The following is a 23215-nucleotide window of genomic DNA, read 5'->3' on the forward strand; positions in this document are numbered from 1 at the left end:
CTCATGAAGTGTAATTTGATCAGAAATACTTGAATGGAATTTATAATATTTCAGCCATAGTTATGCTAGGGGGGAAAAGAAAAAAAGAACTGGTGGAAAATATTTCAAACTTTGTCAGGTTAAGTAAAGAAAGTGGAAATAAGCAGTACAGGAACCTAAAGAGTCGGTTCTTAAGGGCGAGCTGAGTCAAATGATCTGAATCACCGAAGAGGGTCAGAGGACCCCTTCCCTAATTAATGTATAAACACACACACATACATAATCACTTACCTTTTGCTAAGAAAGCATTTGGAAACACATTCACACTTGAGAGTTATCATTTGGAATCGAAAGAGTCAAATTCTATTGATGAGCTGAGCCGAATGATCCGACTCAGTCTCACACAAAACAAAAAGCCAGAATTCCCATCACTATTTCAATCCTGACCTTTTTTTGTTACATGAATCATGTTACTGAATTTTTGCCTTCTAAAGCATAAATATATGAACTCTCTTAGTATTCCAATAAATCCAAATTCAACACGCCTCCAAAGCATGCTCTGACACCACTATACCAAAATCATTTTAAAACTAATTCCACATTAAAGAACTGCAGAACTGAGTAATCACCCAAGCTTTGAGTGTTAAAGTATTCATATCCATGTTACATAAGGAGCTTATTCATTATTAACACCCAGCTCCTCTGTGACACTGTCTTTCCACTGGAACAGACTTCAGAAGGGGAAAGAAAGAAAAAAAAAGGGTGGGTGGGTTTAACATTTCTACCCAGATCAGCTGTACAAAGTGCTCATAGGTGCTGCAGTGCCAGAACATGGCCAACTCTTTTCTTCTGTGCTGTCCTTGTACTATAGACGTGACAATAAAGTCTATCTTCTTCTTCGAAATCTTATTCTTTGACTGTTGCAAGTGAATGAAGTACAAATGAATCATAGAGGACATTTCGTCAGAATAAGAGACTATTTAATGCATTCAGGATGTCGTGGGACTTTTGAGTAATTCAAAAGGCACAGATGATGGAGATACAGAGACGGACAACGACAACATTCCATGAATTGATGAGCAGCTTTGTAGTTGGGAAATTGTGTATTATTCAGCTGGGGGGCAAAAAAAAACAAAAAACAAAAACGACATCAGTGTTACGAAATAAAAGGTCTTTATTAGGGACATCAATAAGAGACTCATGTAATATAGCAGTGCAAATTATGAGCTTTTGTACACAGCAGCAACAGTTAAAACCATTAAAAAAAATTAGACAAGCCAGAGCTGACGGACCACGAAATGTGTATTTTCCTCCAAGGAACAACAACCACCACCCCAGAGAACCTCAAACAAATTGCACTGTATCATGAGCTGCTTAATATCAGCTGTCCACGGGATGGACTGGAAAAAAAAATAAAAAATGCTGAAGTGACGTGAAGTGTGCTTTATGAATGACAAATTAAAAAGCAAAAATCAGCAAGTGAAAATAAATATTACAACACACACACACACACCACAAAAAAAAAAAAATCTGAAGTGTGGAAGAATTTAAAAGTTACATTAAATCAAAAACACCCACTAACAAAAAGCCAGTGGAAGCCCTATCAAATACGCTCTTTAAAGGCTTGTCTGCATATCGATATCAGATTTCCTTGATGAGACGACTCTTAATATACAAAATCTTTTATAGCTACTGCACTGGTATCTCTACTGTGCTACCGAATTCAACAGTCAGAAAGGATAAAGATTTATTTAAAAAAACAAACAAAAAAAACCCACAAACCTGCGCCAAGGTTTGAAGTGAAGCTGATCACTGCTCTCCGTTTCCAAGAGCTTCTGTAATCGGTGTTGACTTTATTCACAACCCATAAAGACACTGATCCCTTACAGACTTGGATATTGCCAAAAATTCGTAAACATTTTTTTTTTTTCCTGCACCGTGCTTCATCACAAGAGCTTGCGTTGTCAGAGATTCAGCCCTGGTGCTTGCCTGCAAACTGAATATAGCCCTTTCGATTTACCTCGAACAATAATGACTGAAAAGTATTTATCTATTATTCCATCAGTATTGTTGAAAGTTAAATGTAAATTGTTCAGTGCTCACACGTTAGAAGCTACCTAGATCATTCCTCCAGAGGCAATAAGCTATTCATGGTATAAATAAACAGTGTCACCAAAAAAAAAAAGGTGGAAGCTTTTAACGGAAAAATGACATGGGATGCGTTTCACATCCACGTTGTGCTTGGGAAGCTTAAGGTCATGATGAGGAAGCGGAAAAGCACAGCACCGAGGATAATGGATGGACGGATGGATGAACGAAGTAGTGTTTTTCAGATTCCAGGATGAGAGAGAGCGAGAGAGGAGGGCAGCGTGATGGAGAACGAGGCTTAGCAGGAGCATCCGCTTTCGCTCACGGGCTGTTCTGGAGGGTTCTGCAGCGTCACGTCGATCACTGAGAACGAGCAGTTAAGGAAGCAATTAAAGCGTGAGGAAGAAAAAAAATGGGGTTATATAAGGACTATCTACAATTCTCAAATTTCCAGATATCTCTGCCAACACAAAAGAGAGGTGCAATATTTGATCTCGCAGCACAGAAAAGCAGCTGGGCAAAGTCCTGTTAACTCAACTGGATCACATACAGTATCGATGCTGCAACACTCCACTCTCCAACAAGTAAACATCATCGAAGGCATCTACAGAGCGTGTAATATGGGATTGAAAAAGCATGACCTTTACCGTTCATGGTTCTTTATGCAATTATCTTTGACGACTATGTTATTTTAGTGAAATCAAAATGCAGTGATGTGTATATATAATAATTTCACAAGAAGCTGTGAGCGTGTCCATCTCAACACCACAGAGAAAGCTCCAAGCATCGCACGATATTTATGCAGGCAAATGCATGCAAAGCAGCGTGTGCACAACACACAGTAGAGGAAAGGATATTGTCTTCTCTGCTCTTGTCCTGTGTGCTCTCCATGCCTGGCAGGGCAGCAGCCACCCGCCGGAAAAGCTGGAAGGAAGAACAAACAAAACAAAACAGTGCTATTGTTCAGTCAAAACACAGGCAGCTGTCAATCACACGTTAGGCCAGAGGAAGCTCAGTGCCCACGTGCAGTCCATAAATACCTTTCACGAGCACTACAGGGGAAAAAAAAAAAAAAAAAATCTAAAAACCTGATTACATAAAACTGAATCCTTTGCATGACTTCACTTCTGTCAACCACAAGGAACAACATGTACACGTCACTGTTCCTCCTTCTGAAGAAACTCGAGGATAAATGAATCAGCAGATTATTCTTGAGCTCAGTGGAAGAATCAGATTTAGCTGGGTGAAAATGACCGCACAGCCTTGACTCGACATCTTTCACAGATCCGTGGAGACAACAGCTGCTCAGAGGAGATGCTGAACACTGAGCTCTCACAAGCGAAGCGGTCAGGATGGCAGTGTGCTCTGATCTACAACCCCGATTCCAAAAAAGTTGGGACAAAAGTACAAATTGTAAATAAAAACGGAATGCAATAATTTACAAATCTCAAAAACTGATATTGTATTCACAATAGAACATAGACAACATATCAAATGTCGAAAGTGAGACATTTTGAAATTTCATGCCAAATACTGGCTCATTTGAAATTTCATGACAGCAACACATCTCAAAAAAGTTGGGACAGGGGCAATAAGAGGCTGGAAAAGTTAAAGGTACAAAAAAGGACCAGCTGGAGGACCAAATTGCAACTCATTAGGTCAATTGGCAATAGGTCATTAACATGACTGGGTATAAAAAGAGCATCTTGGAGTGGCAGCGGCTCTCAGAAGTAAAGATGGGAAGAGGATCACCAATCCCCCTAATTCTGCGCCGACAAATAGTGGAGCAATATCAGAAAGGAGTTCGACAGTGTAAAATTGCAGAGTTTGAACATATCATCATCTACAGTGCATAATATCATCAAAAGATTCAGAGAATCTGGAAGAATCTCTGTGCGTAAGGGTCAAGGCCGGAAAACCATACTGGGTGCCCGTGATCTTTGGGCCCTTAGACGGCACTGCATCACATACAGGCATGCTTCTGTATTGGAAATCACAAAATGGGCTCAGGAATATTTCCAGAGAACATTATCTGTGAACACAATTCACCGTGCCATCCGCCGTTGCCAGCTAAAACTCTATAGTTCAAAGAAGAAGCCGTATCTAAACACGATCCAGAAGCGCAGACGTCTTCTCTGGGCCAAGCCTCATTTAAAATGGACTGTGGCAAAGTGGAAAACTGTTCTGTGGTCAGACGAATCAAAATTTGAAGTTCTTTATGGAAATCAGGGACGCCGTGTCATTCGGACTAAAGAGGAGAAGGACGACCCAAGTTGTTATCAGCGCTCAGTTCAGAAGCCTGCATCTCTGATGGGATGGGGTCGCATTAGTGCGTGTGGCATGGGCAGCTTACACATCTGGAAAGACACCATCAATGCTGAAAAGGTATATCCAGGTTCTAGAGCAACATATGCTCCCATCCAGACGACGTCTCTTTCAGGGAAGACCTTGCATTTTCCAACATGACAATGCCAAACCACATACTGCATCAATTACAGCATCATGGCTGCGTAGAAGAAGGGTCCGGGTACTGAACTGGCCAGCCTGCAGTCCAGATCTTTCACCCATAGAAAACATTTGGCGCATCATAAAACGGAAGATACGACAAAAAAGATCCAAGACAGTTAAGCAACTAGAATCCTACATTAGACAAGAATGGGTTAACATTCCTATCCCTAAACTTGAGCAACTTGTCTCCTCAGTCCCCAGACGTTTACAGACTGTTGTAAAGAGAAAAGGGGATGTCTCACAGTGGCAAACATGGCCTTGTCCCAACTTTTTTGAGATGTGTTGTTGTCATGAAATTTAAAATCACCTAATTTTTCTCTTTAAATGATACATTTTCTCAGTTTAAACATTTGATATGTCATCTATGTTCTATTCTGAATAAAATCTGGAATTTTGAAACGTCCACATCATTGCATTCCGTTTTTATTTACAATTTGTACTTTGTCCCAACTTTTTTGGAATCGGGGTTGTACGCATAATCACCTTCCGGATGTGTACAGAGAATCCTAAATCCAAGACTGAGTCAAGAGAATCAAAAGACTTGAGGATTTAGATACGTTCTGGCTGAAAGAGATGCGAACTCGAGAAATCCTAAAGGATCAGGACGTCTAGAGCTCAGCGCCCATCACCTGCCCTCATCCTTTCAAATACAACTGGAGAAACATCTGCTTCAAACAATCAGAAGATTTAAACTTTTCTACACACACACACACACACACACAAAACTGTGCATTGTTTCACGTTCATCCTGCATGTGTTCACATCAATAAACAGAACACTACTTTTAGCCCTCACGTCACTCTTAATTCCCAAAACAGATTTATTTTTACTCATTTTAACTAAAACACAGCGACCGAAAAAACTCCACTGTTCTTCCTGTATGGACATGTGGAACACAGCTATATTTATCTGGACATGCAAGTTCCAGAACTCGAATGCACTTGTCTAGCTCATGCCCACCTCTCGGTTTTGACCTTTGACCTGGTCTCTCACCTGCTTCACGTTGTACCCAGCTTTAGCGCTCGTCTCAATAAACATCACGCTCAGCTCTTTGGCTTTCCTCTCGCCCTCTTCAATAGATACTTGCCTGTAGTAAACAAAAAAAAAAAAAAAAGAAGGGCATAAACCCCTTCCCTCTCCCCCCCCCTTTTTTAGCATGTACATATTTAAAAAAAAAAAAAAAAAAAGAAGTGTGTGTATATATCTCACTTAGTATACTTATTACATAACACCTTCTAAAAAGCTGAACATTGAGACGTTAGCAGGAAATGGCACAACGCTTCCTGCTTGACTCACTCTCCTCCTAGTACACACCTTTTGTCTGCAAGATCAGTCTTGTTTCCGACCAGCATGATGATTACGTCGCTTCCTCTCTCTGTCCTGACATCGTCGATCCATTTGGTGGTCTGCTGGAAGGAGTTGACGTCTGGCAGGACGGAAATTAATACGCAGAATATGTATTATTAACTCCACCTTGAGCACAAGTCAAATTCAACAGACAGGAAAATTTCCAGGGTGCCAATGATAAACAAAAAGGGACAAACAGAAGGAAAGGAATAAGGAAAAGACCAGGCTCTTCTGAGGCATGAGTCTGTGTGAACGGTGCAAAGTGGTAAATACATATTACTCATAAGGCGTGTTGGTGATTACAGAGTTACAGCATTAACCCACTCCAGCGATTTAAAAAACCACCACACCTCTCTGCTCCTGTAAAGTAAAAGGACAAACTGTATTCAAGGCGCTGAGCTGCTCATCAGAGTTCAAATCCCTGGTTCACCGAGTCACTGTTCCTGAGCAAAAACCTTAACCGTTCAGCTGTATCCTGTCTCAACTGCCTTTGAAAGCAAACTTTAAGACACTAAAAGCAACGTCTGACGGCTTTCAACAGAATATCGGTGTCAAGCCGAGCCTTTCCTATTTACAGCAACGTCCCAAATTCAAAATGCGGTTCCGTGGGCGGCACGGTGGTGTAGCGGTTAGCGCTGTCGCCTCACAGCAAGAAGGTCCGGGTTCGAGCCCCGTGGCTGGCGAGGGCCTTTTTGTATGGAGTTTGCATGTTCTCCCCGTGTCCGCGTGGGCTTCCTCCGGGTGCTCCGGTTTCCCCCACAGTCCAAAGACATGCAGGTTAGGTTAACTGGTGACTCTAAATTGACCGTAGGTGTGAATGTGAGTGTGAATGGTTGTCTGTGTCTATGTGTCAGCCCTGTGATGACCTGGCGACTTGTCCAGGGTGTACCCCGCCTTTCGCCCGTAGTCAGCTGGGATAGGCTCAGCTCGCCTGCGACCCTGTAGGACAGGATAAAGCGGCTACAGATAATGGATGGATGGAAAATCAATCAGCTTTAAATCACAGAACGTCTCTCAATAGAAACAGACCATTTACAGTTGTGCTTTGTTGGAAGAAAAAAAAAACAAAAACATATCACTTTTGCACAAAACTGCAACGAAAAGCAAAAAGGTACTCAACAGAGACAGACCACGGAAAAAGTAAAATGAAAAAGCTGAAGCAGAGATGGACAAATCGTAGATCCATTATTGAGCCCATTAAGCAAGTGAAAGCTCCAGTGTGCCGTCCAGATCCCCAACTAACACTAATGCTGCATTAGATGAAGGGAAACAAGCATTTACGTCCGAGTTCCCAGGGATACAACTGTGCAGTGCAGTTATAGTCCTCATCCTCTCCTGATCAAGTGACACATCGTGTTGTGCGATCCAGAGAAAAAGCCACCAAACTGTTGGCCAACATTTTGGCTATAAGCTGTTTTTAGGGTTTATCGCCTTTCTCTGATTACTGAATCCGAAAATGAAACTAATAGCCTGGACACAAAAGCTACCGATTTGTCCACCTCTGTGAAGACGCCCCCCAGGGTGCAGAAAAAAAAATTCAAACAGAAGCCATCTTGTAGGTTTTTCCCGCCCGACCCGTGCGCCACCGTCACTCACTTGTGATGTCATAAACTACCACAGCGACAGTTGAGTCACGGATGTAGCTGGGGATGAGACTCCGGAAACGCTCCTGTCCGGCCGTGTCCCAAAGCTGCAGGCGCACCTATACGAACCCATCAATGTCCCCAAGAGGCAGCAGGAAAGACAAAGAGGAGAGGGGAAGAGGAAGTAGTAAGAGAGGACAGAAGCGAACGGACGGAGAGAGGCGCGAGGTGGTGGTGGTGGTGGTGGGGAGGCAAGAGAGAGAGAGGGCATCAGGTTTCCGGGGTACCTACTTGTGATGTCGTACACTACGACAGCGGCGGCTGAGTCACGGATGTAGCTAGGAATGAGGCTACGGAATCGCTCCTGGCCCGCTGTGTCCCACAGCTGCAACCTGATCTGTGTGCCATGGATGGGACAAATCATGAAGGGAGGGGGAAAAATAATAATAATAATAATAACCCATGATAAAGTCAAATGAGAAGGTGAATAATAATAAAAAAAAAAGAAACAAGCAAAAAAACCCAGAAAATAATATGACGGAGTTAAATAAAGATTTCTGAGGCGTTCTATAAATTATAAGCAGGGTCCAAAATCGTCTATCTGCCAGTGGCTGATCAACTTAAAAGGGGGAAATAAATAATTTACCCACGAAAATAGTTTTCAACTGACCCTAGAACAAAATATACTTAACGAATTTACATGTTGTTTGTAGAGAACTAGAACCACTTCAGCAGCCCACCAACGGTGACTGACTGAATTTATTTTATTCAACAACGTAGATTTTTACTCACACCTGGTGAGAAGTGGGCGCTAAATCTGGACCCTGATTATAAGTGGGGGTTTTTTGGGTGGGGTGGGGGTGCTCCTCAGTTAAATTATATGAACTTAAACAGAATATATGACCAGGAGGAGAATTCAGGGAAGATGAAATGATCTGGCCAGGAAGTGAGAGTAGTGTAGAATCTTTGGATGGAACAGATGTGGGAGATTCCTGGCGCTTCAGCTGTTTCAGGGTTTTGCTGGCGAAGTCACCAGCTATAAATGCTGTCGATGAGTAATTATGGCTGAATGTCACCCGAAACATTGTAAAACGTGAAACTGGATCACTTCTGCATAACAAATCACGTCAAGCAGTTTGTTATTTATTACAGCAAAAAAGCTTAGAGTGACTTTAATAAGTCGCTATCGATCAAAAATAGTATAGTCCAATGCATACATGATCAAGGAATCCCTTCTTTTTCCCCCCCTTCAGAGGTCTATAAAGCATCACAGCGTCAATGAAAAACAAAGGAAAGATTCACCAATTCTTTAAATAAATAAAATTACTGGACCAAATTTTAATGGTTGTCTACATCAGCTGATGGAAGAGTTTATCTAAGAAAAGGTCTGAAATACAGCTTTGGCACATCATATACCAAATATCCCTTACGCACCAAAAAGCATGTTTTGAATTCATTACTTAAAAGGTGCAACGAGTGATTTTTTTTTAATTCCTTAGTTGTACAGATTAACTTGGAAGCTATGTATATAGACCCCTTCGCAGTAAATGTCATTCATATGTAAGAGGAAGTTGTGCGCGCAGCCTGGACCCAAAAAAGACTCAACGACGGTAGAGACGAGAAGAAATATTTGGAAGAAATGCCAAGTTGTTGTGTTGTCGGGTGTCAGAATCGTAGCAGTGATGGGGTTAAAATGTACAGAATTCCAGCAGGATCTCACCCATTCAAAAAAAAAAAAAAAAATCGCCGACGTCTATGGCTACAAGCCATCAAACGTGTAGACTGGGATGAAAGCACCATCAAAAATGCGCGGGTTTGCAGCGCCCACTTCATCACAGGTAAGATCAGGCTATTTATTAAATCTTTCTTTTTTATTCTTTCTGGTCTTCGTTTATTGATGTAGCAAAATACTTTGGTAACGTTTGTCTGATTAGCTGGGTCATAGTTACACAATGTAATGAATATCGTTAGCATGTTAACTTAGCTTTGCATGCAGTTTTGTTTGTAGGAGAGGTCTCGCTTGACTCAAGCGGTCCAGATTTTGTGCCATCATTATTTGTGTATGCCGAAAATCACAATTTTAAAGCAAGGATGGAAAGGTAAAATTGTGTGCCCTCGCTCTAAATGCCAACTTACGTTGACTGCTCTAACCTAGCTCCCGCCCCGTTCAGTTTCATTTCTGCTCTCTGCCTCTCGCTTTTTACGCAGCTCTGATTTCTCTTAGGCTACGTTTACATTAGACCGTATCTGTCTCGTTTTCTTCGCGGATGCACTGTCCGTTTACATTAAACCACCTGGAAACGCCGGGAAACGGGAATCCGCCAGCGTCCACGTATTCAATCCAGATCGTGTCAGCTCCGGTGCTGTGTAAACATTCAGAATACGCAGATACGCTGTGCTGAGCTCTAGCTGGCGTCTCATTGGACAACGTCACTGTGACATCCACCTTCCTGATTCGCTGGCGTTGGTCATGTGACGCGACTGCTGAAAAACAGCGCGGACTTCCGCCTTGTATCACCTTTCATTAAAGAGTATAAAAGTATGAAAATACTGATGCAAATACTGCCCATTGTGTAGTTATGATTGTCTTTAGGCTTGCCATCCTTCCACTTGCAAGTGGTAAGTGATATGCACTGAGATCACACACACAGCGGCTCAGTCCCGAATCACTGCTTGTGCACTTCACTCGCGCGCTCTGTGAGCTGCGCAGGGCCGGAGTGCGCACCCTCCAGAGGGCACTCGCTGTTCAGGGCGGAGTGATTTGGAGCGCAGGATGCCTGCGGAGCCGAGCGTATCCGTGTATTGGTGTTGCTGTGTGCAGGCGAATCGTGTATTGGTGTTGCTGTGTGCACACTAATCGTTTTAAAAACGTTAATCTGATGATCCGCTGATACGGTCTAATGTAAACATGGGCTTAGCTGCACTCTTTACACTATCATTCCTTTCATGCCATTACCTCCTGCAAATTGCTGTTTAGTGTTGGGATTTGCTGTTGTAGCTAAAGCCACATTGCCATCACATCACTGGCATAATTTGATTAAAACAAAATGAAGATGAATGTCCCATTGTTAATCAAGTTGTAGTCTCGCTGTAACCAGAATGTTGATGGCAGGCTACTTTTGTAAATAGGGTTTTTTTTTTTTGAGTCTGACATTTTTTGTAAATAGTATGACTGCCTTCAGGTATCAGAGGAAAACTTACCAACATCGTCCGTCCACTCTTTAATTAAATACGGATCCGGTAGGCGATGTCCACTTGTTAGAGTTAACTTATTTATGTAGCATTCTCGATCTTGTAACGACAATTGTTTTGCATAATCTGACCGCTCATAATGCCGGTCTATGGGCAGCGCCATTGTTTCTGAGTCCAGGCTGCGCGCGCATCCTGGCAACGGTCGGTTTGTTTACAAACATGCGAAGGGGTCTATAGAACATGGTTTAAGAGGGGAAGGTGTGTGTGTGCGGGGGGGAAGCAATGGGCTTATATTTGGTCTGAGCAGATGTTTAGTAGCTTGCTAAGAAAACCCCGATCTAATCCAGAGCACATGTTTGGGTTTAGATGCACCTTGTGTCAGTCACTGTACCAACATGAGATGCACCTTTGGACCTAAAATCTTGGGGGTGTGGCTTCATAAACATGGGCGGAACCACTGACTGCGAGCCAACAGAATTGTTCGAAATCTAAATCTTACCTAATGCACCTTTAAATGCAAACGTAAATCATTCGAGACCTTTATCTGATGATTCCAACTTTAAGCAAGAGTCTCCATAATAAACAAGCTTAACATTAACACTTGCAGTGGATGTACAGTATATGATTGGTGGATACAATTTTCAAAATTCATGCACAGGAATGCAAAGAAAAAACGCAAAACACTCACTGTTCTGTCCTCGAGGTACATCGTTTTTGACAAGAAATCAATTCCTATTGTGGCCTGGAAAGTCAATGACAGTAGCACATCAAGAAAAGGGATTTGTATCAAAGCATAAAGTGAAAACATGTGATGTACGGTAAGGGTCGGACATGTTCATACTGGGTTACCTGATAGGTATTATCAAAGCTGTCATACATGAATCTGGTGATGAGCGAAGTCTTTCCAACTATATCAGAAAAGGAAAAAGGGATGCATTAAAAAAAAAAAGTATCAGCGAAACAATTTCTAAATGTAATTAGATCACTATATAAAAACAGAGATATTCCTCAAGTTAAGAGCTCAGTGAGTGATGTGATTGTTATATTAGTTTCCTGCATGCTCTTGAACATGTACATCTTCGGACAAGACTCTCTTCAGCATAACTTTGATCCCCCCCCTTTCTTCACATGCCATGCATGTTGTTTCAGTGTCTCAGACCGAGACAGCTGCAAATAAACACCCGGTCTGAAGAACGACAACATGCTAGACCTGCTAAACTGTGGAGAGTCCTGCCTCTTGGTACGTCTCTTGGCTGAAACCTGCCACTCTTACTCCATGGTGGCATGTCACACACACTCGCTCACTCACTCACACACAATCAACGGCTAAAACAGAGACAAAATCATCAGGTCCTCCAAAAACCTCAAAGAATAACAGGTTATTGCAGGCGAGATGCTCATGACTGCACTCGGATTACATCTGGAAAACCATAAGATGCAGCATGTCATCTAGATTTAATAACACTGGGTAAAGCTTAACACATTAAACTCTCAGCTGGAGGTGGAATAATACATTGTGATCGTGTTCTTTCACGTTTAGTCTGATAGCCCGATAATTCCAGACTACATGCCTAAAAAGAGGCATTGCTTCAGCAGCTATCAAACACCAAAGGCCAAGGAGAACGGTCAGTTTAGCCAACTTTGGAGCTCTAGTTCAACATTAAACCTCTGTTCACAGCAGTTTGTGATTTTTTTTTTTCCTTCCTCATCCAAACAAATACATAGACATTGAGTCAAACAGTGCAAAACAAGTTCGTTCAAAATATTCTGACAATTGAATCAAATCAAAATAGTTAAGCCAATATCATGACTCAAGACCAAAGTATATCGTTACACCTCTACTCTTAGCTGATTAGTCGTCATTTAATCTTAAAGCATATTATTCAGTAGCTGCCACAAATTATTCTGCACCAATGATGAAAATAATATGTTTTGATCCACTGATGGAGTTTAATGTGTTCTTAGAAATCTTGGCAATTCTATAAAGCTAACTTAAGACGATAAACAAGCAATAAAAACAAGAAGTGGTTACAAGAAGTATTAAAGGATTGCCGGTATCTGCTACCTGACCCCCGGCAAGTGGCAAAAGACCATCATAAAGATGGTGCCTACTGCCATCTGGCAAGGCACAGTGCAATACAGAAGCGAGTGGGGAGTCAAACTCTCACGGTTACCAGAGGACTAGGCCCCCCCACTGTAACTCTAGCTATGTAATATAGGCGAGAGGCCGAGGGCTCTGAAACGGAGATCGGCGCCACCAAATGCGCCATGAATGGTGCGGGAAGGACTTTGACTACCTGACCCGTAAATCGTCAAACAGATGCAGAATGAGTAGGTCTCAGAGGAGGGCAGGAACTGTAATCACATTTCAGTCCCTGAAGGACCGTGGATCTGAAATCATTGGACTTCGTTGCGTCTGAAGAATTTGCTGGTTCACTTGTTCAAGAACAAGAAGCACCGGTGAAGGGAGTCAAAGATATGACCCAATGCCTACAGAGCTAATTATACACCCCAGTCATTCTTGGGATTCTTGCAGACGAAGCTGCAGCAGCTGCTGAACGAGAGTTCAAGTGAGAGAAGCATGGGACTCAGAAGCAATAGGAAAAGGATCCTGCATGGAATAATTTCAAAATGATTATGAAAACAGATCAGATCATGCACTCAGAAACAAATCTGGACAAAGGAAGAAGAAAAGTCCTTTGTGTTCTTCATCAATGGCACTGTTTGTGTTGGGTTTATACAAGCGAGACACTCCCTGTGCATGATACGGTCTGTCTCGACTGCCTAGACTTTATCATTAAACAGTGACAACACTCACAGACTGTAAAACAAAAACATCTCCTGCAACAAGACTGTGGAAACAAATGAATACTTAGAGTTGCGCATTGCCATGAAGCAACATTACAGATTAGGTAAACAGCTGGGATATGACCTAGACTGAAAGAAGAACAGCTGTTTAACAGATTAGTATTAGTACTAATACATCCTGAGTTAGGATTAATTCAGTTCTATTCTATTCTGAAATAGTGCGACACTTGAACGCAGCACTTCCACTTATTCCTTTTAATGGAATCATTAACATTGTTTACTGGACCACATACACAAAAATCATCTTCTGGATAAAGTGTTACGTAGAATATACACACACACACACACACACACACACACAACTCGAGATGATTACATGCACAATTCTCTCATTTTAAAGAAAATACACACATTTTATTTCAGCTACCTCTAAATGTACATAGATGATGGCTCATTTATGGCTGATTATTATTAAGGCAAATATTAACAAGAATCAGTGATGTATATCAAATAAACTGATCCAGACATACTCTTGTAGCAATAACTGCTTCAGATCAGAGCAGCTTTAAACTCAGTCCGTCCTCTCACACTTTGCATATATTTGGATCTCTCTGAGGTTCAGCTTCGGCCGTAGTCACCAAAAGGTTGTAAATTTAAACGCCAAGACCGTCAAAGAGCCACAGGTTTGCCTAGGTTGTGTTGTAGCTAAATATATAAATAATGCATGACAAGATACAATGGCTGCCTAAAGATTGAGCATTCATATGAGAATCAGATTTAAAAAAAGGTCGATAATAAATTCTTTATTAACGCTGGACCAACTCAGTGTCTTCCTTTTTTTTTTTTTTTTTTATATGTGACCAGATCACATCACAGATCTAATTAAGCAAACTGATGAAAATCTGTAGGCTTGAAGACAAGCTGCATCCTGTCTTCACGTGAATAATCTGTGCAGGAAATATGATGGTGAATCTGAAAATCTCACACACATCTGGTCTGATACTAACCCTGCCTCAAGTCAAGCAAATCTGTACATCCTTTATTCACGACTGGTTCAAATTGGTGACAGTGGAAAGAGTATTATATACATAAAAACACAGCCTACTCTGTGAACATATCATAGTTACAATAATTAAATGCATGGTCTTCCCACATCTGTAATATACATCATTCCCTTCTGAAATTGAGGGGCCCTTGAACACAGCATTTACACCGATTCCTTAAACAGCATGACGACAATTCTAACTAATGGTGTTCACTTTCTTCTCTAGGATCCTTAGGATTTAAGCTATCTAGATTATAATAAATTGTTAGCTTAACTAAAACACACTGATTAAAAGATGAATAAAATGTCTGGTTGGTTGTGAGGCACAAAAACCCCAGAGAGAGCTGGCTAAAAGGCTCCATTTCCTATGTGTACTTTGACAAGACCCGCCTGCTACGCTACGATTGGCTAGTACGAATGACTTCCGGCGCTGAGATTGTCTAATAGTTCTGATTTCCAAGCTTATTGGTTGCGACCAGAAAAAAAACAGCAAATCAGAATGCGAAAGGCGGGACTTGAAGGGATACGAGTTTAAAAAAAATAATAAAAAATAGCGGCTAGCGCAAATAACTCCAGTGAAGTTCAAAACCTTACTAATGTTGTGTAGCGAGACATCAGAGATGTTTCAGATATTTACAATAAATAAACAAAAAACTTACCACTTTGCTCCCCAAGAAAAACCAGTTTGAATTTTCTTAGCGGGTTCCCAAAGTCTCCTGCAGTAGACATGACGGCTCGGGGAGAGATTTTACAGGCTGCGAGAACAGTGCTAATTTGTAACCCTTGTCTGATTTCCGGTTCGTTAGCAACTCGCTAATTCGCCAGCTATCGTTGATTCAGATTGCTCGTAATGTAAAAAATAAATATATCTATCTATAAATATGACTAAATTCTGGTGAAGTTTGAGCTCACTTTGAGATGTCTGACTCAGCCTCCATCGTTCAGACTGAGCATTAAAGGAGGAGGAGCTAAAGGAAACTCGTCAACCAAACTTGATAGCGTTTGGATGGTCGGTTCCCTCACAGGCTGAACCCTAAATAGCGCTTTAGTAAACACGTAGTGCACTGGAAATCATTAATTTATACCATATTAATGTGAAGTGCACTTACTTATGGATCAGTAAGTGTTTTGTGACTCGGCCATAGACTGACTTGATTTGTTTATTGACGATTGAGAAAAATATGATTCCTATATTTGAACATTGAACACGCACACATAACGGAATACTTCTTTAAAATGCTTACTTAAAAGGCATTTAAGTCGGTTTTTAAAAAAACATAAAGTAGTAAATAAGCAAATAAACAAAATAAGAGCACAGTAATTAACCTTACAAACTATTGCGCGAGCAGGAGGCGGGATGAAGAATGAAGTGAAGCTTGGTTGTCACGGTGAACCGCCACGTCACGCTCTGCTGACGTCACTGATGCTTAAATTTTACAGCGTCATCAGCCCAGGAAGATAATAATAATAATAAATATGCAACACACACACACACGAGACTTTTAACGTGTTTAAAGGGATTTTTAAATGCATAAATTATCCTGTGATTTGTGCATAACATTCATTTTTTTCTGGTGCATTAGGAAGGTGAATTAGGACGGAATTAGGCAGAATGTATACAATATTTTTAAATTCAATGAATTCAATTTAACAACAAAGTTGAACTGAAATAACAAAGTGAATTCAGTAATTTCCTATAAATACACGTAGAATAAACATAAAAACATAACTTGCCTTATAATCATCATCATCATCATTATCATAAGTCAGATAATATCTACAACAAAACTATATTTCTGTGCAAATATAAATGGTGCATAATCTTATCTCATCTATATTACAGTCTATATCAGGTAATATGTTTAAGGAAAGATGTCTATCTTGCTCGTCCAGATAAGATAACGGAAAATGACAAACTGTGCCGAAATGCATTTAATACAAAATCTAATACGAAATAAAGATGTTTTGTTCTGAAAAAAATTTAATTAATTCACAATGGAATATCTAACTGGGTCTGATCTCTGTACTGTATTTTGCTTCCTTTCTTTTAATGCAAATTTTACAGTCAAACTTTGGCTTGTAGTTTATTCGCCACACCGCTGGAGGCGCTAGAGAGCACCAGCGCTTCTGCAGTAAACACCTCGTGACCCACGAGTAAGAGCCAGAGAGCGGAAATGCAGTCTATTAAAATCTTTCATTCAGGGATAAAGTTATATTAATTTACAGTTCAATTTGATTGTGATAACTGGAGGGATGAATGCATTAACCGGAAAGGTAGAGTGTTTTTCCTTTAATAACGCACTAATTATTATTTTGGGAATCCTAAAGGTCAACTCTGTGCTCATGTGTCTGCTTTTGAAGTCAGAATATTAAATACGACCTTTATATTATTTATCTAGTCCACTACATAGGGTGGATAAGGTATGTATTTGAGACCCTCTGTAATGTACTGGAGAAGGGATTAAGGAGCTATTTGGGTTGGATCATAAAAATCAAATAGTACTATATAGAAAAAGTTGCTATTATTATCAGTAGTAGCTGTGGTTGTTGTAGTGTTTGGATATTAATATACGGTTTAATAATAATAACAATCAATTACTGAATAATATAAATTAGTGTTGAAGTACACATTTAATATACAGGAAAGTACATCCCAGCAAAGCATTATGAACTCTTAGTTTAAACACACCCAGCATAATTAAAAATAGAATTATAATTTGTCGTTTTTTTCCCTTTCCCAATTTCCTCATGCAGGTTTTGCTCATGCAGAACACCCGGGCCTTGGTCCAGGCTGTATCACTCATTCGGTTGGTCTTCTATCTTTGATTAGTTGAATTAAATGACTACTGATTGTTTGAAGTTGTTTTAAGTAATATTGTCTTTTTCTGTTATTCCAGCTCACCTGCATTAAAGCAGCTGGTGTCACCAGGTAATCTGGCTATACATCCATGTGTGGGGAAAGGAACAAACCCTAAAACTTTTCCTGAATTGCTCATAATATTCACACTGACACATTGTGGAAGTCTGTTGAGGTCAATCACATTTCTTCCTAGGTGTCCTTCTGCCTGATAGACAGTACAGATCCATGCCTACACATGGGATTGGTCGATACAAGTATCTCCTTCCAAAGGAGATGGTGAGCCAAAGCGATCTTAATGCATGAATCCGTGTATTGCGAAAAATAGTTTATTACACTGTCATTTATTGAAATAACACTAGCCTAAGGATTACATAACTGTTATTGTTTAGTTTGACTACATTGTGCAGTAGTGAAGCTTGAATTTGTTCCTATAGCAAAGGAAGAAGAAGGAAAAAGTTCAGATGAAGGAGATCAAGGCAGCGACGGACACTGAGTACGGTATGTTGAACATCACTGTCTCTGGCTATGACATGACCCTGGTGGAACATTACACTCAGTACATCCATAAACTCTGCAACCGCCTTGATATCAAAGTTTGTGAAAGGTAAGATTTTCATTACAGATTAAATCCGTTTGAGTTTCTTTTAAAATATTTTGTATTAATGCTCAGAACACCAAAAGGGTTCACAAAAAAAAAGTCCTTGCTGAGAGATAACCACTTTGCTTGTCTTTTTTTTTTTTTTCCCTCCCCCCAAGTTACGCCCTGCCCACTAAGAGCACAGAAGTCATGGTCATGCCTGAGCAGGGCACCAAGATGTACGTTGATGTTGTACTCCGAACTCATGAGCGGGTCGTTCAGGTAAACGTCAAAACATGCGACTTTTTCTTTGACTTAAAATAATCAGCGATAGGGATAAGGTGGTGTGGTCTGGTTCAAAGCCAAGTGGTATTAGTCAGTGCATTTACATGCACATCCAAATCGAGCTACTGTCGGTAATCGAGCTAAGGGTCCCAGCAGGGGTGCCAGAGAAATCCAATCCTACATGCACACAAGGAAATCGAGCTATTGTGTGAGGTACATTGTGCACCCGAGCCACAGGTGGCGCTACACGCCCCATCGTGTTGGTACACTTCCGGTTGTCGTCATGAAGAAGAGCTATTCAAGAGTATAAACAAAGTTATCAGAAGTGCCTGATGCCCATGGTAAAACTGAGCAGTGGGACTTTGTCATTTTTCAGCCTGATGCCCATGGTAAAACTGAGCAGTGGGACTTTGCCATTTTTCTGAACTGTGGGACTTTGTCATTTTTCCTGCCTGCGCTGGTTCTTTGGAAAGAGGGCAGAGGACTCTGGCTGTCAAGTTTGGGGATGCTGGGACCTCCCCTGCCCGAGCTACGAGCGTCCAAAGTCGGGCTGGAGCCCTGGATAGAAACGAAACCTAAGCGGAGCGCCGCGGCTCGCCTCGGGGCGAATTACATCCCGGGGCTAGCGCGCCCTGCCCGCCTGGTTCTTTGGGGAGAGGGCAGAGGACTCTGGCTGTCAAGTTTGGGGATGCTGGGACCTCCCCTGCCCGAGCTACGAGCATCCAAATTCGGGCTGGAGCCACCGATGGGAAAACGAAACTGAAGCCGAGCACCGTGGCTCTTCGTCCCGAGGCGCGGGGCTAGTGCGCCCTGCCCACACTGGTTCTTTGGGGAGAGGGCAGAGGTCTCTGGCTGTCAAGTTTGGGGCAGCTGGGACCTCCCCTGCCCAAGCTACGGGCATCCAAAGTCGTGCTGGAGCCCGTGATAGAAACGAAACCTAAGCGGAGCGCCGGGGCTCGCCTCAGGGCTGAGCTGTTGTGTTTCCCGCTTGTGGGCTCGTCACTCGTCACTTCCGGAAGGGGCAGTGCTGAAGTAAGTAGCTCGACTACGTAGCTCGATAGGGTTTACATGCACTAAGTAGCTTGGCTACAATCGCATAATCTAGGTCGCGTAGCTCGATTACGAGAAATCCAGTTCGGTTCGATTTCAGCCAAGCTAAGGTGTTTCCATGGCATTTAGAACTTCGATTTCAGTCGAGCTACGGCAGTAATTCGATTTTCTCTATGTGCATGTAAACGCACTGACTGTTATCATATGACACATTGACAGCGTGTCCTGAAGTGTTTTATTCCTCTTATATCACACAGTTATTTGGAAATGATTTTTTTTATTTTAATAAAGAACAGCACATTGTAGTGTATGTGTTTTTTTTTAATCCATTTATAGTTGGATTTAATGATGTGAAACTGTTACAAAGTGCAACACCTCATACAATCTAGTTATTATTAGTCTGTTATGCTGTGTATCCACCATACAAGTCCCAGCGAATAACAATTAGAATGAGCACATTAAAAGCAACCTGCTGTTATAGAAAATCAGTCAACATCTAATGACCAATGAGATTTGAACATTCAACAGGGCTTAGGTGGGCAGCACGGTGGTGTAGTGGTTCGGACTGTCACTTCACAGCAAGAAGGCTCTGGGTTCGAGCCCAGCAGCTGGCAAGGGCCTTTCTGTGTGGAGTTTGCATGTTCTCCCCGTGTCTGCGTGAGTTTCTTCTGGGTGCTCCGGTTTCCCCCACAGTCCAAAGACATGCAGGTTAGGCTAATTGGTGGCTCTAAATTGACTGTAGGTGCGAACGTGAGTGTGAATGGTTGTTTCTCTCTATGTGTCAGCCCTGCGATGATCTGGTGACTTGTCCAGGGTGTACCCCGCCTCTCGCCCATAGTCAGCTGGGATAGGCTCCAGCTTATCCTGCACAGGATAAGCGGCTACAGATAACGGATGGAATGGCTTTGGTAGAAATCTATAAATATAGCACTGTTCCACATCTCTCGTTTTCACATATTGTCTTTATCGATTAAAAACTGGTCATTCTTAGCTCAGTGTCAAAGCTTTGTTTCTAGGAATTTCATATCCTTGTCACCTCTACTCACCCACCCTTCTCCACATACACTCTAACCTGTCTGGTGCACTAACCACCCCCTCTGTACACATAGCACTTTAAACATAGACTCTGCTGCTATTGATCCTTCTACCTCATAAGCAAATTGCACCACGCTGTATTTTTGTATATACTGCTTTTTTAAATTGTAATTATTATATTTATACCTGGGGCGGCGCGGTGGTGTAGTGGTTAGCGCTGTCGCCTCACAGCAAGAAGGTCCTGGGTTCGAGCCCCGGGGCCGGCGAGGGCCTTTCTGTGTGGAGTTTGCATGTTCTCCCCGTGTCCGCGTGGGTTTCCTCCGGGTGCTCCGGTTTCCCCCACAGTCCAAAGACATGCAGGTTAGGTTAACTGGTGACTCTAAATTGAGCGTAGGTGTGAATGTGAGTGTGAATGGTTGTCTGTGTCTATGTGTCAGCCCTGTGATGACCTGGCGACTTGTCCAGGGTGTACCCCGCCTTTCGCCCGTAGTCAGCTGGGATAGGCTCCAGCTTGCCTGCGACCCTGTAGAAGGATAAAGCGGCTAGAGATAATGAGATGAGATATTTATACCTATTGTACCACTGTACAGTTATTTATCCATATACTGCCACCTTGGACACTGTCATAATTTTTGTTTCATGTTTTTGTGTTTAACTGTACTTCTCTGCGTGCCTTTTAAATTACCCCAGGGGACAAAGAAAGTGTTCTGAATTTTAATATTTTTTTTATAATGTTTCCTTCCAAAAAGGCCATAAGTTCATGACATCTGTACAACAAAATCAATCGGCCCTCTAAACCAGGACGTTAAAGCCAATGATGCAGTGAAGCATCATGTGCAATAATGTGTTCATATCAAATTAAGTTCTTGCTTTCATTATTTTCAGATAAGCGAAATGAAGGCAACGCTGGCTCCTGTATTAACTGAGGTCCTTCTCAAAAACCAACCAGAAGGAGTGCAGCTCTCCATTAACGAGGTGAACACAACAGGCTCATTTTGTTTTTTCTATTCTTTATATATTACAGTATTCTGATCAGATGAACAGAAACATTATGTACAAAGAACCTTGCATTCATCTTAGGTGTAGTCACTGATTTAACCCTGAATATATGTCTTAACAACTTTGGTATGTTTTTAATGTTTAGTTCCACTGAAACTTTCTTTCTTTTTCAGCACACCGAGGCAGAATACAAAGCCCGGTTTAAGGCCAGACCAGAACTCGAAGGACTTCTAGCACAAATGAGTTAAAAACGCATTTGGATCTGAAGATGTAATTTTGTTATAATAAATGTGAGAGTGGATTTATACTGTGGTGGAAAGTTGTTTTGTTTTTTCTTCTCTTTCTAACTTTTCTGGTATAGGTTTGAAGAGCAGGTTTGAAGCCACGAGTGGCGCCATATTGGCAGCACCTGACTCCGCTTAACTCCTAGCTAGTCCATAAATGGAGAAAGGGGCGGGGATAGTGAAGCCTGGTACGGCTGGAACAAACCACAGGCTAAACTAAAAGAAGCCGCTCCGTAAGATGCAGATCATAACCTCAACGGCTGGTTTACAAATAAATAAATTGGAGAAAAAAGAAAATCAATCACCAGGTGTGTAACCGTAATTGTTAATAAAAAACATTAGCGATAATATTTTCCCCTGATGTTTTTTTCCCTGATAGCCTCGCGAACTAATGTTAGCTTGGTTAATAGCTAACTTGTTAGCTTGGAATGGCTGAGGTCGATAGCAGCAATTGTTAGATGGTCAGTCTGTGATGGTCGCATTTTTATAAAAAAAAGCGGACCATAAAAATATTCGCTTTTTTGGGGGGTTCTATGGGGATTGACTCGCTGATTTTGGGCGTTCTATGGGAATTGACTCGCTTATTTTGGGGGTTCTATGGGAATTGACTCGCTTATTTTGGGCGTTCTATGGGAATTGACTCGCTTATTTTGGGGGTTCTATGGGAATTGACTCGCTTATTTTGGGCGGTCTATGGGAATTGACTCGCTTATTTTGGGCGGTCTATGGGAATTGACTCGCTTATTTCGGGGGTTCTATGGGAATTGACTCGCTTTTTGGGGGGGTCTATGGGAATTGACTCGCTTATTTCAGGGGTTCTATGGGAATTGACTCGCTTATTTCGGGGGTTCTATGGGAATTGACTCGCTTATTTCGGGGGTTCTATGGGAATTGACTCGCTTATTTCGGGGGGTCTATGGGAATTGACTCACTTTTTGGGGGGGTCTATGGGAATTGACTCGCTTTTTGGGGGGGTCTATGGGAATTGACTCGCTTTTTGGGGGGTCTATGGGAATTGACTCGCTTTTTGGGGGGTCTGTGGGAATTGACTCGCCGTTTCGGGGGGGTCTGTGGGAATTGGCTCGCCGTTTCGGGGGGGTCTGTGGGAATTGGCTCGCCGTTTCGGGGGGGGTCTGTGGGAATTGGCTCGCCGTTTCGGGGGGGTCTGTGGGAATTGGCTCGCCGTTTCGGGGGGGTCTGTGGGAATTGGCTCGCCGTTTCGGGGGGGTCTGTGGGAATTGGCTCGCCGTTTCGGGGGGGTCTGTGGGAATTGGCTCGCCGTTTCGGGGGGGTCTGTGGGAATTGGCTCGCCGTTTCGGGGGGGTCTGTGGGAATTGGCTCGCCGTTTCGGGGGGGTCTGTGGGAATTGGCTCGCCGTTTCGGGGGGGTCTGTGGGAATTGGCTCGCTTTTGGAGTCTGCCTCAAGTGGCCATTCGCAGAACTGCAGATTTTAGCGCTTCTGCACTGGCTTCACTTTTCAGGAGAGGAGGGTGCCGCTTAATTTAAAGCAGTTATTATCCCATGAAACTTTCAACAAAATAATTTTCATTGCTCTAAAGATCTTCTCCGATTTGT

At 42.1% G+C, this 23215-nt stretch overlaps 2 protein-coding genes across 2 annotated transcripts; one reads left to right on the plus strand and one right to left on the minus strand.

The window, feature by feature from the left end:
- Positions 1–1135: 1135 nt before the first annotated feature.
- Positions 1136–15506, minus strand: rab6a (RAB6A, member RAS oncogene family). Its single transcript, XM_060909314.1, has 8 exons — positions 15210–15506; positions 11547–11605; positions 11386–11439; positions 7797–7902; positions 5890–6001; positions 5569–5662; positions 2925–2991; positions 1136–2430 (listed from the first exon to the last, which is right to left on the minus strand). The coding sequence occupies exons 1-8, from the start codon at positions 15277–15279 to the stop codon at positions 2366–2368; spliced, it is 627 nt and encodes a 208-aa protein (XP_060765297.1). The 5' UTR covers positions 15280–15506; the 3' UTR covers positions 1136–2365.
- Positions 15507–16689: 1183 nt separating this feature from the next.
- On the plus strand, positions 16690–21661 carry mrpl48 (mitochondrial ribosomal protein L48). Its single transcript, XM_060909323.1, has 8 exons — positions 16690–16824; positions 17305–17357; positions 17448–17479; positions 17604–17686; positions 17845–18014; positions 18167–18269; positions 21243–21332; positions 21530–21661. Exons 1-8 carry the CDS (start codon positions 16804–16806, stop codon positions 21602–21604), a joined length of 627 nt encoding a protein of 208 aa, XP_060765306.1. The 5' UTR covers positions 16690–16803; the 3' UTR covers positions 21605–21661.
- The last annotated feature ends 1554 nt before the right edge of the window (positions 21662–23215 follow it).

The sequence above is a fragment of the Neoarius graeffei genome, chromosome 25, assembly GCF_027579695.1.
Source record: "Neoarius graeffei isolate fNeoGra1 chromosome 25, fNeoGra1.pri, whole genome shotgun sequence".
In the NCBI taxonomy this organism is placed as follows: domain Eukaryota; kingdom Metazoa; phylum Chordata; class Actinopteri; order Siluriformes; family Ariidae; genus Neoarius; species Neoarius graeffei.

What these genes read in the sequence shown, in the direction of transcription:
- mrpl48 (XM_060909323.1), top strand. Translation starts at nt 16,804, where the DNA reads ATGAATGCATTAACCGGAAAG. An exon ending in ATCTCCTTCCAAAGGAGATG is followed by an intron (nt 17,687 to 17,844) that starts GTGAGCCAAAGC and finishes TTGTTCCTATAG; the next exon opens with CAAAGGAAGAAGAAGGAAAA. An exon ending in TGCAGCTCTCCATTAACGAG is followed by an intron (nt 21,333 to 21,529) that starts GTGAACACAACA and finishes TTTCTTTTTCAG; the next exon opens with CACACCGAGGCAGAATACAA.
- rab6a (XM_060909314.1), bottom strand. Translation starts at nt 15,279, where the DNA reads ATGTCTACTGCAGGAGACTTTGGGAACCCGCTAAGAAAATTCAAACTG. An exon ending in GCTTTGATAATACCTATCAG is followed by an intron (nt 11,440 to 11,546) that starts GTAACCCAGTAT and finishes TTGACTTTCCAG; the next exon opens with GCCACAATAGGAATTGATTT. An exon ending in TGTACCTCGAGGACAGAACA is followed by an intron (nt 7,903 to 11,385) that starts GTGAGTGTTTTG and finishes CATGGCACACAG; the next exon opens with ATCAGGTTGCAGCTGTGGGA.